Source organism: Salvia miltiorrhiza, chromosome 1 (genome assembly GCF_028751815.1).
Source record: "Salvia miltiorrhiza cultivar Shanhuang (shh) chromosome 1, IMPLAD_Smil_shh, whole genome shotgun sequence".
Lineage (NCBI taxonomy): Eukaryota > Viridiplantae > Streptophyta > Magnoliopsida > Lamiales > Lamiaceae > Salvia > Salvia miltiorrhiza.
In genome coordinates this window covers 40,495,705-40,512,876 of record NC_080387.1, presented here as the reverse complement: position 1 = coordinate 40,512,876, position 17,172 = coordinate 40,495,705, and the positions used below count along the sequence as shown (strand labels likewise).

The following is a 17,172-nucleotide window of genomic DNA, read 5'->3' as shown; positions in this document are numbered from 1 at the left end:
ACATATTGACCCACACAATCATCAGCACAAGCATCAAACAGTTCATTATATTTCATCGGCTGACTCAAGTCACTGATCATAAACTGAACACTAATAAATTGAAAAGTTAAACTTGAAAAGATTTCTTAAGCGAGTTAAAAAGTTGCCACCACATTCCGCACATGTTTCTGTTATTAGTCCTACTGACCACCTTACGAGCAGTTAGTAGGATTGTTAACTGATCACTCAGTTAGAGCATGGCTTATTTGGACATTCGTCATAGTTTCCTATCTTTGTCAGCCAGCTAACTCATTATTGTTCAACCTAAAGCGTATCTCTAGATTGCTCACAGGAGAACGAGGTCAATCGTAGAGTGATAAGTTGCCCAATTCGTATCGAAGAAGAAGGCTTAGTAGGGCTAGCAATTTATATGTCACATACGAAAAAATAAATACATTCTAAACATCCTAATCATATTGTTCAAGTATAGTCCCTAATAACAAGAAAAAAAATTCAAAACAAATAACAACAAAAGTGTCCGAATTAAAGATTCTAGTGAGATGGGTCATCTTCTCAGGACATCGATAAACAAGTAATAAATACTGCACAATTAATAAACTCAAACAAATTCTCCTAACTTAGAAACTCAACCCATAGCTTTCACATTCAAGTTAGAATCTACGCTAATAAAATCATGTGTATTAACCAATTATTATAATGTATGTGTCCGATTAAGTCTAATTCCAATTCAACCCCGGTCAACCAACGAGTTCTTCTCTCGATCTCACAAGTTGCAAACACAATAAAGTAGTGACTAATTGCTAAATTGAAAATTAAACAATTGAATTGGATATGTGCATCAACCATTCACAACAAATCAATGACCCAATTGATTCTCCAAACCCTAGATTATGGAATTAATTTATCATGAAGTAAAAATAAAAGCATGAGAAAAATATTCCATCAAAATAAAGGTAATTCTTACAAAGTCAAGTGTAAATCTGTTTCAAATGCGTTCAGAAGTCAAGATAAATCGTAAAGTCTGGAGTTCCTAAAGTTCTTGCTTCATAAATATGGATAAGTAAAAGTTGAAATGAAAAATATTCAATTTTTCCTCTCTAAAAACTACTTAAGAAAGTCAAAATCTCATACAAAAACCGTTCTTATCAACTACGATTTACTGGTCAGTAGCGGTTCACCTATCATTCTGTCTCGCTGGGACTCTTTAGTCAACTGCGGCTCACCTGCACTTCTGTATTTTACGTCCTTCTTTTATTAGCCATGGTTGATTCGTCATCCGCGGTTGAATTGGAATTTTACTCAATTCCACAATTCTCAACTTTTCACTATCAATTTCTTCCACTTTAAATGACGAGTACTTAAATAATTAAAATCACAATACTAAGCTCGACTTGACAATTTGAAACAAAAATCACCACTCAAATTACACAACTTCGGAAGAAACCTATATCTAAAATGACTAGAAAAATGACATATAAAACGACAAAACAATTATCAACTAGCCTGCCTTAGAACACTTAATCTGAAAAATTGAGCAAAAACACTAATTGGTGTATTTCTCCATACCTCAGTACATACTCGCATTGTGGCCAACATCAACATTCAGAAAGCTGGAAACTCTAATTGTCTAGTAAGCTTAAGATTATTTTATAAACATTAATATTTGCATATAAAATAAATTAAAATATAATAAATTTTGGCTTAATATATCTAAAACAAATTCATACTGCATAACTTTTTTATTGTTTAACGTGACAAACTTATCTTTTGTATTAAATTAATGACAATACAAATTGGTCAATAAATTGATAAGCATTTCTACTAGGTATATGCTTCTTTATAGCTCTGGACGAGATTATTCTCAAAATTCACTTATGATATTTCAAACTTCAGACAAGATAGTGTTAAAAATTCAAAGGTGGTCTATCAACCTCCATACGAGATGTACTCCGAACTCAATTTTGACTTCAAACAATATGATGCTCACAAATTAGAAGTGGTTTGTCAAGCTCTAAATGAGATAATGCTCATAACTTAATTCAAGTCTTTTAAACTCCAAATGAGATGATGTTTAACACCCAGCTCCAGTCTTTCAAACTTCAAATGAGTGATGCTTTAGAACTCAGCTTTTGCTATCAAACTCTAGACGAGATGATGCTCACAAGTCAGTTATAATCTTTCAAGTTACACACAAGATGATGTTCACAAGTCAGTTATGGTCTTACGAGTCCCCAATGAAATGTTGCTAACAAGTCAATTCCAATCTTTTAAGCTGTAGATAAGACGATTCTCAAAAGTAAGTTATATTCTTTCATACTTCAGATAGTGATACTCATTAGTCAAATGTCATATTTCAAACTTCAGACAAGATGATGCTCAAAAGTCGTGTAAGGTTCGAATGAGATGATACTCAGATATAAGATGTGATCTTAAATTATTTTTTATCTGTCAAGTTAAAAAAAATATTCTCTTATATAATTAGTAAATCTTTTCTATATATGATTAATAAGAAATACAATGTATCAATCCTCCATCATATCCTATGTCAAATTTACATATATATTTTTTTCTTTGTTTTTTGAAATCCCTAACCCCACATCAACTTTTTATGAAATTTTCATCAAATGAAAGCTTATACAAAAAGGCAATCTATTCTAGTTATCAACAAAAAATTACTCCCTTCGTCCCTCAAAAGTTTATATAAAGACCATTTTAAATGCTATGCCTATAAACCATGTACAATGATTATAAATTACGATGCAAAGTAGTTGGCCGTCAAATTTCAGCGAGTTACACACTAGTTTTCATTTATAAAGTTTTTTCGACAATTAAGTTCAACAAGGTTAACTTTTGGTAAAATATTAACATTAGGTTGTACGGAGGGTAAATATCACTTTTAATGGTGAATTATAAAATTTTAAATATATTTATTTAAATTATAAATATAAGTTTTATATAAAAAACGCATCAAAATGTTGACGTGGTTGGACGGCCTAGAGTATGCTGAAGGCATCGATAAAAGTAGGAAAGGGTGGCATCGGAGAGCTTGTTGCCGATAGTGATGATGGCTAATATTTTGGGGTCGATAAAGAATCAGAGGGGTTGGGCACCACCGTGACGAAGGGTTGTGGCGAATGGGAAGGTGAAAGGAAGAGCGAAAGAATATTTGAGTTTCGAAGAGGGTGAATGGATGAGGTTGTGGCATGAATGTGGCAGTTGATATAGTGATTGCTGCCAGTGTTCGTTATTGAAATTGTTGGAGAAGAAAATGATTGTGCCATTTTAGTTAAAAAATATTCTATCCATCTACAATAAGTTTTGCTATTTTCATCCGTCTACAACAAGTGTAGTATTTTCATTTTAGGACATATACCCTTATACTTTACCCCATTCACTCATAATATTTACAAAAAACTTATCTCACAAATCATTTATACCTAATAAATCTACTTGGTGAGACTCTTTCTTCACGTTATACATATCTTCCAATATTTTTTTAAAACTTGTGGCCTCTCATTCACACCATACTTATTGTGGACGGAAAGAATACTTAGTTATAATTAATAAATGTGTTATCCAACAAGCCACATCAATTAATATTTTAGAGCCATAAAATGGATGCCGAATTTTTTATACAAAATTGATACTTCCTACGTCCCACTTTAATATGTTCACTTCTGATGAGGAATAATATATGAGGAACAGAGGAATGACTTTACCAGGGGAATCACGGGGAGCAGCGAGATAACTTGCGCTAGAGGAATCAGTGAAATCCTCGCCAGAGGAGTCACATTCGCCAGAGGAATCACATTCGCCAGAGGAATCACACTCGCCAGAGGAATCATACTTGCCAGAGGAATCACACTCGCCAGAGGAATCACACTCGTCAGAGGAATCATACTCGCCAGAGGAATCATACTTGCCAGAGGAATTACATTCGCCAGAATAATCATACTCGCCAGAGGAATCATACTTCCCAGAGGAATAATACTTAACCAGAGGAAAGGTCCCTGCCAGAGGGAAGGCTTGCACCAGAGGAATCGTCCACCTCACCAGTGAATCTACCTTTTTGCCCCTGACTACGCGGAGTACATGTTCTTAACTAGGAATTTACTATTTTGCCCCCGTCCGTGTGAGGAGCATGTTCGGGGAGCGAAATTACTTTCTTATCCTTAGCGTGTATGCCTCTATAAATACTCGTGCACGCACATGTTGTACGACTAGGTTATTATTTATTATCAAGCCGCCATTTTACTCTCGTGCTCTAAAATTCCGATTACTCTCTTTTGTCTTCTCCGATCAAAACTAGGTATAATTCGCGATTCCCTAATAATTCACCGATTAAACAGATATCCATTCTTTTATGATTCATCAACTTCTTTTGGGCACGAAGATTAAGAAATTTATTTTTTTAAAAGAAAAATGGTGGGGTCCACACTAATTAATTAAAGGGTAAATATGATGAAAACCCCTGAACTATATCCACTTTATCAAAAATACCCTAAAACTTTTGAAATGTTCTCTAAATCCTCAAACTATCAGGTTTTTATCAAATATATCCTACATCTATTTTTCGATTACCAGAAACATGATGTGACTCGTCGGATGCCACAATGTAATTTATATTCTATTTTTTTTAAATGACATTGAAAAAAAGACTTCGTTTCTTACCATATTCTATCGTGTTTATTCCTAATTCTAGGTTATTAGCGTGAATTTCAAACACGATAGAAGTGAATTTTAAATTTCAGAGTGAATTTTTTTTGATGATATGGTACGAAACGACGTTTTTTTTTCCATTGCATTTTTTTAAAAATAGAATATAAATTATATTGTGGCATCCGACGAGTCACATCACGTTTTTGGTGACCGAAAAATAGATGCGGAATATATTTGATAAAAACCTGATAGTTTGAGGGTTTAGAGAATATTTTGAAAGTTTCAGGGTATTTTTGATAAAGTGGGTATACTTCAGGAGTTTTCATGATATTTACCCTTAATTAAATATATTTTTTTACTCAAAATGGAAAACGAGCCTATTTTAATGGGACGTCCCAAAAAGAAAATGAAACTATTAAAGTGGGACTGAGAGAATATTTTATTTATTTAAATAATTTTTTTTTAAATGTGAGACAAATTTTAATAAAATGGATATAGTTGAAGATATTCAACCTTAAAAAATATCCCAACATTCCAAGAGTAATACTCTCTCAGTCCCACCTTAATAGGCTCATTTCTTTTGAGTACGAAAATTATGAAATTTACTTTTTATTAAAAAATTAGTGTGGTCTACACCAATTAAGTACATTTTTTATTTTAAAAAAAAATGAGCCTATATTAAATGAACCTATTAAAATGGGACGTTGGAGTACTACTTGAGGAACCAACATTTTATAATTATAATAAAAATATCCCAATCATATTTTACGATACTAGAATATTCATACATCACCGTCAGAGGTTGCAGATGTACGTGGAGTTGTGTAATTGCCACCTCAATTAAAGTGCTGCATCTATATATTATTCTTTATAAAGAAAATAAAATTTTCACTTCTATAAATAAAGAACGGCGTCGTTCAATTTTATAGAAAATTATACATTTAACCCTAAATCGATATTTTTGAATGAGAAATGTGTGGAAAACCTATATAGAGTACTAAGATTTTCGTGAATACTATCGAAAATGTCACTGATATATTTTTGTTATAATTATAAAGTCTTAGGTATAAAATTGTTGCATTTGAATCATTTGAACATTTTGAGTGTTTTTATCTCTAAGGGGACATCAATGAACAGTGAAGTCTATTGTTCAAACTCTAATCCTCCATCCCCACCCGTGCCCAGAAAAGAAAAAAAAGAAAAGAAAAAAAAAAAACGACAAGAACAAAGCATTTTGAGTGTTTATCCTAAACGTTGAGACATTGTTTTGTGACGTTTTGTTATATTGGAAATTTGGGATATAAATGGAAAGAAAGAGCATAGGAAAGTCGGTGCCTACATGGCTACATCTATTTGTCCGTGTTGCCAGCTACTCACCTTTAATCATCTACTAGTACGGCCTCCCGTGCGATGCACGGGCCACAATATATTTACTTATTTTTTAAAATTTTAAATTATGTTAAAATATCAAAGTGTCATTATTTATGAATTAGATTAATTGGTAACGAAAAAATTATACACCCTTCGTCCACGATATCAATTTCACTTTTGTCATTTTGGTATGTCCACAATATCATTTTCACTTTTATTTATAGCAGTGAGGTTCACAAACTCCACTCACAACAATAGTGGGACCCACCCCTAAAAAAACACAATAGTGAGACACAAACTCCACTTACAACAATACCCACTATTATGGACTATTATTCACCACTTTTTATAACTTGTATCATCTACAAAGTGGAAACGATATCGTAGACGGATGAAGTGTTGATTTAAATATAAGTATTTGATTTAAAATAATGTATATAACGGTAAATCAACTTAATGAGCATTGTATAATAATAATATAAATAAATTTATAGATTATAAAATAAATCATTTCAGTCAATCTCATTTTGAGCAAATAATACTAAACTATCAATATAACAAAATTTTGGAGGGAATAAATGAGAGGAGAGAGAAAATTTAATACAAATTTCTTGCTCCTTAATTGTATTAAATTAAATTTAAAATAATTATAATTAAACAATCATATAAATTTTTTTGAAAGGAACATCTACTTATTTTTTCACCAACAAATAAAAATAAAATGAAAAGAAAAGCATGATGTTGAACATTATAGATAAATGAGAGCAACAAAAATTAATTTTGATACTTTAAACAATCTTAACTTATTCGTTTCAAATTTATTTTTTATAATTTTTACATCGAATTAAATATCTTTTCGTGATCTTTAGTTTAACATCCAAATTGAATACTTTTTCATTAATCGAAGTTAATGATTTTTTGAAAAAAGAAATAACATAGAAAAAAGAAAAAAGAAGAGAGAAATTTTGGTGGGAGAAGTGAAGAGAGAGAAATTTTGAAGGAAAAAAACTCCTCGTTTATTTGTATATAAATTTTAATTTTTATTGTATCTTTATTTATGCATGAATTAAATATAATAACAATAAAATATAAAAAATTATTAATTTTAAAATTCAAGGAAGCATATAGAATAATCACCGAACATTATATATATATTAGCCCTAAATAAAAATTAGAATTTGAATGTTTTAGCGTATTTAACTAAATTATATATTAAAATGCAGAAAGAAATGGAAAGATGGGCATTACTATATATATATATATTTTTTTAAAGGTACTATAAAATATTTTTGTTTGGCGCAAGAGTTTCAACAACATGAAAAATTGAAATTGGCTAGATTAAGTACGTTATGTTAAAAATCAATCTAATAAAACTCATTAATAAAAATAGCAATTAAGTACATTTCTTTTCTTGAAATACTATACTCCACAAATTTTATCTCTTGTTATTTCCGCCTCTCTCTCACACCAGAAAACCATTTTCCTCTTTCTGCCTTTCTCGTAAAATAAAATCTCTCTCACACTCACTCGTCGTGCCGCACAGATCTTCCCACCTCGCCTTCTCCGGCAACAGCTGTAGTACGGTACGTCTCCTTTTTTCATCGCCCCATCCGCCTCGCCTCCCACTCGCCGCCACCGTCTTCTCCGCTAACAGCCGCAAAAGGGAAAATCAGCAGTAGCGTTGCAAGCCTCGAGAAGTTTGCCTCTACAGTTGCATCAGTCCGCCTCTCTGACCTCCGCGGCTCTGTGTGAGTGCCTTCGTCCGACTTTCACAACTACAACCAAATAACTCAATTAGGGCTTCGAATTTCCCCTTTTTTCTTCTCGTTCTTCTCCATCCACGATTTTTGAATTTTGTTGTATTTATCTGCTATTCAAATTGTACCTATTTATGGGTTGGTGAATCTTGAATTTTCTTTTTTTATTTTGTTTAAAAGGAGGTTTCTTGGTATAATCCGTTTTGAAAACTTAAGTTCGTTCAAAGTTTTGGAGAAAGGTTGAATGGCTTTCTTTTGCAGGGATGATGGGTTTGGTTTCTGAAAAATTGAGAAAATTTTGAAGAACTCTCGACAACTGCCACAGTTTTTGTAAGCGTTTCAGTTTTTACAACTATCATATTCAATTTTAGCGGAAAAAATTTGTGTTTTAGCGGGAATAAGTTACCGTTTAACTGGTCTTTTATATAGTATATAGATGGTATGTTTACTTTAATGGAAAATTAGTACATCCTCCCGTGCGATGCACGGGCCACGATATATTTATTTATTTTTAAAATTTTAATTTATATAAATATATTATTCTCTCCGTCTCATTCTAATAGGTTCGTTTTTCTTTTTGAGGCGTCTCACTCCAATAGGCTCGTTTTTCATTTTCAGTAAAGAAAATATACTTAATTGGTGTAAACCACGCCACTTACTCCTGAAAAGTAAGTTTCTTAATAACAAAAAAATTCTGTTAATTTAAATATTAGTATTAGATAATTTATCAACTTAATGAGTAGGAGTATAAGTATTAAATTTGATGAGTATTGTATAATAATTAAATTTACTGATTATAAAGCATATAATTTAAGTGAATCTCATTTTGAGCAAATAACACTAAAACTATCAATAACAATATTAATAGACGTCATATAATAATTTTGGGCTCTTAAAAGTACGAACTGCATTATTATTAAAAGTTCATATTTAAATAGCCCAAAAATAATTACAAAAATAGAAAAAATACGAATAATATAAAAACAAAATATAACAACAAATATGTTTATACAAACAAATAAATAATTTGTACATATTATTAAATAAATCTATATTACAATTTAAATTCTAATTTTAAGATAAATAACTATTTTTTTTACAAATTCATATTGAAATTTCCTTCTCCTTAATTGCATTAAATTAAAATGATTATAATCAAAAGAGAAGAGAACATGATAAATTTTGTGGAGAGAGATTAATATATAGATAATATAATAACGTGGAGAGAGGGGAAAAAATGAAAGAATATAGAAAAAGAAAGAGGAGAGAGAAATATAATCACTTTAAAATTTTAAATTATAATAACTTATTTATTTCAAATTCACATTTAATGATTTTTATATCAAATTAAAAATCTTGTCATGATCTTTAATTTAAGATACATGTCGAATATATTTTCATAAATTAAATTTAAAGATTTTTAGAAAATCATCTAAATATGAAAAATAGGTTAGAAGAGAGAAAAATTTGGAATTGAGAAAAAATGGGTGAATGTATAAGAAAATGAGGAGAGATAAAATGTGGGGAAAAAATGATAGTAGATGAAGCGTAACTTATCTCACATTTTTACTTTTCTCTCTCCTCTCACCCCACTCTCTTTTAATTTCTAAACTTTTATCCTTAATTGACATTATAATTACAAAAATGCCATTAAATTGGCAGGAAGAAAACTGGTGTTTTATATTATATATAGATATAGATGAAAGAAAATATATTTTCGCTCATTTTTTATTATTCTAACATGTTTATTATGATGATTTTTTTTTTCGGATATGATGAAATATTTTTTTGGGCTGCTCTTTTCATTTATTTTCTTTTCAATGCTGGATAATATTATCATAAGATAGGGGTGTAAAAATATTTTTTCATATTTTCTCATCTTTTCATCTCTAATAAACATATAATAAAAAAATAAAGAAAAAGATAATATTCTCATCTATTTTTATCCATCATTTTTTAATAAAAATTTTATAACCTAAGTAGACACACCTTTAGATAATCTTTTTAGGAATCAAGGTCGTAAGACTATCTTGAAGTATTTTCTGCAGCCATAAAGTGGGTATCAAAGTAATATTCAAACTACTTTTTAATTTTTTAAAAGAATTCAGATTATAAAGTAACTATGTATTCAAAATTTAAATTATAAAATTCAATTATCCAAAAAAAAAACATAAACAGGAAGCAAATCACACTATATATACTCCACACTAAATCATTTTTGTCTCGCATTGGAGGCACGTAGGAGTGAGCAAACTCAAATCGGACCCGTTAAACCGATTTGAACCGACGGGTTCGATTCGGACCGAATCGATCCAATATGCATATGTGGTCTGATTCGGGTCGGTTTGGATCTAAACCCGCTTGAACCAATCGAACTCAGACCTATCCATATATTTTATAAACTAATTATTTAATTTATATATTTAATATTTATAATAATATTTCAGATTTTAGATTTCAGACCATTCGCTCTCGCTACAGTGAAACTTGGAGCAGCAAGGGTTTGGGAATTGGGTTTGCAGCAGCAGCCGCTGCTCCCTTCTCGTTCCCGTCAGCCCGTCGCTGCCGCCAGATCCGCCACGCCGACGACGTCGCGCGGCCTCACCTGACGAAGTCCGCTGGTAGTCAGCACGCCGGAGTCCAAGCCTGCGTCGAGGGGAGGCGTTTTCAGCGGAGGGAGAAGCGCTGCTCTCGCTGGACGGAACCCAGCCGGCCACAGCTCGTAGGCGCGTCGGAGGTTAGACCGGCGTCCTCGTGCCCAAAACCCGCATCACCTCTGGGCGGCGACTCAGATCTAGATCGGAGCTCTTTGTGCTGCGCGACTTCCGTCTCTCGCCGACCCTCAGCTGCGCGACTGCACCGCGCTGCCGCCCTAGGCGGCTCGCCCCGCCTGTTCTCCTCAGCGCCTCACCGCACACAGCAGCAGCAATTGGCTCGCTGAAAAATCGCTGCATCCGACGACGCCGTCGCGTTTGCAGCTGAACTGCTCGCTTGGAGTCGCCTGTTGCTGCTGCTCTGGAAGTAGAGATCATCAAGGCGGCTTCCGCCGCAGTGCCAGCGATGGCAGGTTATGCCGACCGGTCGGCACTCAACCTCCCTCCTATTTCAAATAACTTTCGGTCTTCTACAACGAACACTAAGCAGCAGGAGGCTGCAGCAACACATATTTCTGCCGCTGAGAATCAAAATCACGTTGATGTCATTTCTTTACCTACTGCGCGTGCTCTTCTCAATGCGGGAACCTCTGCTTCTGACCAACATGTTCTCGCCGCTGAGCAGCAGACTACGGGACTGCCTGATGTTGCGGCTTCGGAAGGGAACATCAAGGCGTCGTACGCTGCTTTGGTCCGTCCTCGTACAGCCCGTAAGCCTGATATCTTGGCCAACAAGTTTGAGGCTTTTAATTCAGAGAAGATTGGCAATAAATACAACTTGGATATCCCTTCTGAATTCTACAAGAAACAAGTGGAAACTTTTGATCATGCTCTCATTGGGCGTCTGTTGCTTCGAAAGGGGGACAAACCGAGAACTTCTTTCGGTCTTAAGGAAGAACTCCAACATCATTGGAGCATTAAAGGTAGCTGGACGCTAACACCTATGGCCAAGGGTTTCTATATTATTAACTTCAGTTCTGCAGCGAATAAGGCGTTAGCTAAGCAGCGCAATGGCTGGGATTTGACGCAGGGCGCTTTTCGGCTCCGAGAATGGACACGTTTCTTTGATCCCTACAAAGAGATTTCCTCGCTATGTCAAGTTTGGGTGCGGCTTTACTATCTGCCGATTGAGTTATGGCATCCTGAGGTTTTCTCGGCTATAGGCAGAACCATCGGTCTTCCGATTCGGTTTGATGGTCCGTCCGTGTATAAAGAAGTCGGACACTTTGCAAGAATTCTTGTTGAAGTTGATTTGGCTCTTCCTCTTCAAGATTCTATGACCATCGGGTGTGACAATAATTCTATTTATGTTGAATTTTACTATGAACAGTTACCACTTTATTGTTCTTCATGCAGAATTACGGGGCATAGCCGGGACAAATGTATCAAAAGCAAAGCCAAAGATCATGCCAATCAATCGAAAAATGATGCCACTGAGAAGGAAGCGAGGTCTAAAGATGTAAATCCCAGGGCTCGTGGGAAAAGTTGGCAGCCTACTGGAAGACCTTTACGGGTTTCTCCCCCGAAAGAAAGAGAAAATCTGCAGGGAGAGTCTTTTGACAAGGTGGCAACTGATGTTAATCCCTTTGGTCCTTTGGCTGAGGAGGATCGGGTGATTCAGGGGGGTTTTTTAGCGGATGATTGTAGAATGCCGGAGAGGCATAGTGATGACGCGGAGGTGGGGTTGCATAACTCCCGTTCTCCGATTCACAAGGATAGCTACATTGCTCGGGAGAAGCGCTCGGAGAAGGAGGATTCGGATCTCTTTGGTCCGGATTTATTGCATGCAGTTTTTTCGAAAACAGTGGAGACGGGTTCTACCAGTTGTGAGGAAGTGGATGAGGAAAACTTTGCTGAAAATTTGGAGAATGATGTCCATGTTTTCGAGGGTCCCGAGTCTAGGGTGGATTCAGAGGTTTGTCCAATGGAGCCTACTGTTGATGAGATTAGGTTGGATTTGGTTAAAAAAACAGCGCAGTTGGAGGCAGCTATTAAAGCTCAGCGTGTTAAGGAGGTTCTTCAGTCAAACAGAGACAGCGCTCTTAAACGGCCGCGTGGTAGGCCGCCTAAGCGACAGGGTACTCAATCCGGGAACACGGACCCGCCGGCAGGAACAATTAAATCTAGGCTGCGTGGAACAGAGGAGGTGGAACATAATCAACAATCTGAGGATTTGATTAACAAACGTATGCAAGAGGCGAAAGAGTTGGGGCATAACCCAATGGGTTATGTGATTGAACAGCGGACGTCGAAGAGCGGCAAAGTTATGAGTAACGTTGTTGACTTTACGGCTAACAGTTGGGCAGATAAAGTGGAGAGGGGGGAGTCCCAATCCACTAACACTCATTAGTTTTTATGAACTTGCTTGTTTGGAACGTCTGTGGGCTCACGGATGAAACCAAACTTCTTCTGAAAGAGCATTGTGCCTCTTTTTCGCCGTTGGTGGTCGGTATTCTGGAACCTAAAATGGCTTTTCATAATTGCCCTGCTTCTTTTTGGCGTTCTTTGAATGTGGTTCCTTGTCATCAGAACTCCAGAGTTGATATGTGTTCGAATATTTGGGTGTTCGTTCATCCTGTTGTTTTTGTCAGAATTGAGTTATCTACTGATCAGGTTGTTTTATTGAGTTGTGTTTGGCTTCATCATAACTTTAGGGTTGCTGTGGTTCACGGCTCAAACTCTCATATTGAACGGTGCACTCTGTGGCTGGATTTGCTGAATTATTTTGATGGTTAGACGGTTTTCATTGGTGATTTCAATGCTGTTAAGGGAGCTCATGAACGGATTAGCACCCGTCTCCCAAATGCAGCCGCCTGCAGAGAGTTCAACGATTTTATTGCTGCTTCTGGGTTTGTGGAACCCCAGACTTCTGGTCTTCGATTTACTTGGTCGGGCCGGAGGTTTATGCCTTCTCATGTTGAGTCAGTTCTTGACAGGGCAATTGTTTCGAATTCTTTTTCCGATAACTGGCAGTCTATAACGTCACATGCTCTTCCCCGTGTGACGTCTGATGATGCGCCATTGGTGCTTATTTGTTGTCAAGCCCAGCAGACTAGTCGTCGTTTCTTCAAGTTCTTACATATGTGGACTAGTCATCCGGATTTTGAGAGTTTCGTTGAAAAATCTTGGCGGAACACGGTGGACACGCGATGTCCGATTTATAGGGTTATGTTTAAGCTTAAACGGCTGCGAAAAGAGCTGCAAAATTGGAATAGATCTGTCTTTGGGAATGTTGATATTTCAATCGCTACTGCGCAGCAGGAGTTATTGGAGATTCAGGCTCAGATTTCACAAGAAGGGTATACGGATGCGCTTTTTGACGCTGAGGTTTTAGCTCAGGCGAAAATTAATGTGTCTTTATCCAGAAAGAGTAGTCTGCTTCGTCAGAAATGTAGAGTCAAGTGGCTGCATGATGGAGATCGGAACAACTCGTTTTTTCACTCCCTGCTTCGTTACAAAAAGAGATCTTATATGATTGCCCAATAATAAGATGGTTTATGATCAGGAGGAGATTGGTGGTCATATTGTTCAGTTTTTTACTAGTCTCTTTGCAGAAGATCAAACAGCTGAGGTGGATATTGTGCAGATTGAGGCTGTTATTGAGCACACGGTTTCTTCGGCTCAGAATGCCTTTCTGTCTAGGATTCCTGATCAGGAGGAGATTACTGCTGCGGTTTTTGACATGGATCCACACAGTGCTGCGGGTCCGGATGGCTTTTGTGGTCGGTTCTATCATGCTTGCTGGAGTATCATTAAGCAGGATATCTGGGAGGCTGTTAGGAATTTCTTTGTGGCTTCCTATCTTCCGACAGGTTGCAACTCCAATACTTTGATTCTCATTCCGAAGAAAGAGACGGTGAATTCAGTTACTGATCTGAGGCCTATTGTGCTTTCGAATTTCATTTTCAAAATCATTTCGAAAGTTTTGGCTACGAGGCTGAGCGGTGTGGCGGCGGAGTTGGTCTCCAAGCATCAGTTTGGTTTTGTTAGAGGTCGTTCCATTCATGACTGCATTATGCTTGGTTCTGAGGGGGTTAACTGCCTCAAGCGTTCTCATGGGGGGATTAACATGGCTTGTAAGATTGATATCAGAAAGGCTTTTGATACTTTACGTTGGGATTTTCTTCTTAAGGTTTTGTGAGTTGGAGGCTACACTGAAACTTTCATCAGATGGATTGATATTATTCTTCGTTCTGCTAGACTTTCAATTCTTTATAACAACAATCTTTGTGGTTATTTTCAGTGTTCTAGAGGCGTCAGGCAGGGGGATCCTTTGTCCCCAATTTTATTTGGAATTGCTGAAGATGTGCTCAGTGTCCTCTTCCAGAATTGTGTTGATTCTGGTAATCTTGTTCCAATGAAAATTACCAGAGGTACTGCTTTCCCTACTCATCTTCTTTATGCAGATGATATTTTGGTGTTTGGTCGTGCAACGACTGCGAATGCTCGAAAGATCACTCATATTTTTGAGTTTTATGGCTCTCTTTCCGGTCAGATCTGTTCTATGGAGAAATCTCACGTTTATTTTGGGGACAAGACTCCTAACAGGTTGAAACGTCATATCATTAATATTTTGAAGTTCAGGAAGGGATCTCTGCCGTTCAATTATCTAGGCGTGCCTATTTTCTCTGGGCGGGTCAAAGCCTCTTTCTTGCGTGCAATTCATGATCGGATAATTCTCAAGTTTGCTAGATGGAAGGGCATGCAGCTTTCTATGGCTGGTAGAATTTGTTTGGTGAAGTCTGTGATTCAGAGTTCTATTACGCATTCTATGATGGTGTATCGCTGGCCGAGAAGTCTCATTAAGGAGCTGGATTTGAAGTGTCGGAATTTTATCTGGACTGGCGATGTCTCCAAGAGACCCAGCTGCCCGGTTCGTTGGGCGAGGGTGTGTGCTATTAAGGAGGAGGGTGGTCTTGGAATTCGTTCATTTGATATTATGAACAAGAGCTACTTGATGAAGATGGCGTGGAACATTATTGGTGGGCATAGTTTCAGTCATCAGATTATGCGCAGTAGATATTTGACGCCGCTTTGCCGTCCTACCAAGGTGGCGGCGTCTTCGATCTGGTTGGGCTTGAGGCTGGAAATCACTAAGTTAGTTGATGACACTGATTGTTATGTGGGTGAAGGAACTTCGATCAATTTTTGGATTGATGATTGGCTTGGTTACTCTCTTGTGAAGCGCTGTGGTGTCCCGGATTTTCTTTTGCAGACGCTGACTTGCTCAGTGGCGGATTATTTTTATGAAGGGATTTGGCATTTCACTCAAAACTTTATAAATGTCTTCCCAGAAATCGTTTGTGATATCCTGCTGCTTCTTGTCGGGGAGGGTTCGGATGATAGGTTTTGGAAGAGTTCTGTGCATGGTACGGTCTCTGCTACCGCAGCTTTCTCAAAACGCTGTCATGGGTTTCCTTATGTTAAGTGGGGTTCTTGGATTTGGGAAAATTTCATCCCGGTTCGACGTTCGTTGCTTTGTTGGAGGCTGATTCATAACCGTTTACCTACTTTTGATTGCCTCATTAAGCAAGGACTGATTATGCCTAATTTTTGCTGTTTTTGCTATAGGAGTGGGGAGTCTATCGATCATCTTTTCTGGCAATGCAGCGAGCTTAGACATGTTTGGGAGGAGTTCCTAAACTGGTTTAATTTTAATGGTGAACATGTTGATATCCATTGTTTCTTAGTTACTGCATGGAATCATAAGCCTAGCTCTCAAGTTCTGACGTACTGGAAGGCTGGTATTATTTATCTTCTTTGGGCTATTTGGCATCAAAGAAACGAGTGTGTGTTCAAAGGGAAGGTTTTTAGCAGGCAGCGTTTGCTACAACACATTAGGATTACTTTTAAAGAAGTTGAAGCTAACTTCAGCAAGTTGGGTTGTATGAATAACAGTTGGTCGGATTATTTGATTATTAGGAGGATTGGGGTGGCGTCTAAAGCCTCGCCGCCTCCTATTTTTGTGAATGTGCATTGGTGGCCTCCGATTCTACAGTGGATTAAGGTCAACACTGATGGCTCTGCTTTGGGAGCTCCGGGGAAGATCGCTGCTGGCGGAGTTTTTCGGGATAATCATGGTTGTGTCCGTGGGTGTTTTCATCAAGATGGTGGCAAAGGGTTTGCCTTTGAAGCGGAGCTTCTTGCGGTCATTCTCGCGATTCAAATTGCGCATGAGCGGAACTGGCGGTTTTTATGGGTGGAATCAGATTCTACTTATATTGTGAATATTTTTGGAAGGCGGGATTATTTGGTTCCGTGGCGCTTCGTGGCTGCTTGGAAGAAGACCTTGGGTTTGCTTAGAGATTTCAACTTGCAGGTTACTCATATTTACAGGGAGGGCAATAAGCCGGCGGATATTATGGCAAGCGAGGGGGTGCCAAATGGTTGGTGGCTCCATGCGATTGAGGCTATCAAGACGGCGGTTGGTCTTGACATGGCTTCTCACAGCCACGTTCGTTTACGTTATTGATGAGTTTTGGTTGTGGTTTGGCTTGCGCTTGGGTGGAGCGATTCATCTTGGCCCTCGGTTTTGTTTGCTCTGCGGTTTCGAGGGGTCACGGCGACGGCGTCTTTCCGGCCATGTACCCGTCTTCTTCTTTTCTTTTATGTTGTTTTGTTCCTTTTCTGTGCTTTTGGGAGCCGGGATTTTTAAGGGGCGATGGTTCGGCCGGAGCTTCTGAAAATTTTCCAACTAAGCTTCTTAGGCACCTTTTCTTAAACGAGTACTC

The 17,172-nt window shown here is 37.1% G+C and overlaps 1 protein-coding gene and 1 long non-coding RNA gene across 2 annotated transcripts; both read left to right on the top strand.

The window, feature by feature from the left end:
- Window positions 1-7,389: 7,389 nt before the first annotated feature.
- LOC131015565 (uncharacterized) lies at window positions 7,390-8,237 on the top strand. The gene is made up of 2 exons (XR_009098570.1): window positions 7,390-7,778; window positions 8,049-8,237. It is a non-coding gene; the product is annotated as an uncharacterized LOC131015565 (long non-coding RNA).
- A 4,670-nt stretch (window positions 8,238-12,907) lies between these two features.
- Window positions 12,908-16,913, top strand: LOC131008108 (uncharacterized). The gene is made up of 4 exons (XM_057935008.1): window positions 12,908-13,054; window positions 13,178-13,768; window positions 13,947-14,573; window positions 14,685-16,913. Exons 1-4 carry the CDS (start codon window positions 12,908-12,910, stop codon window positions 16,911-16,913), a joined length of 3,594 nt encoding a protein of 1,197 aa, XP_057790991.1.
- Window positions 16,914-17,172: the final 259 nt, after the last annotated feature.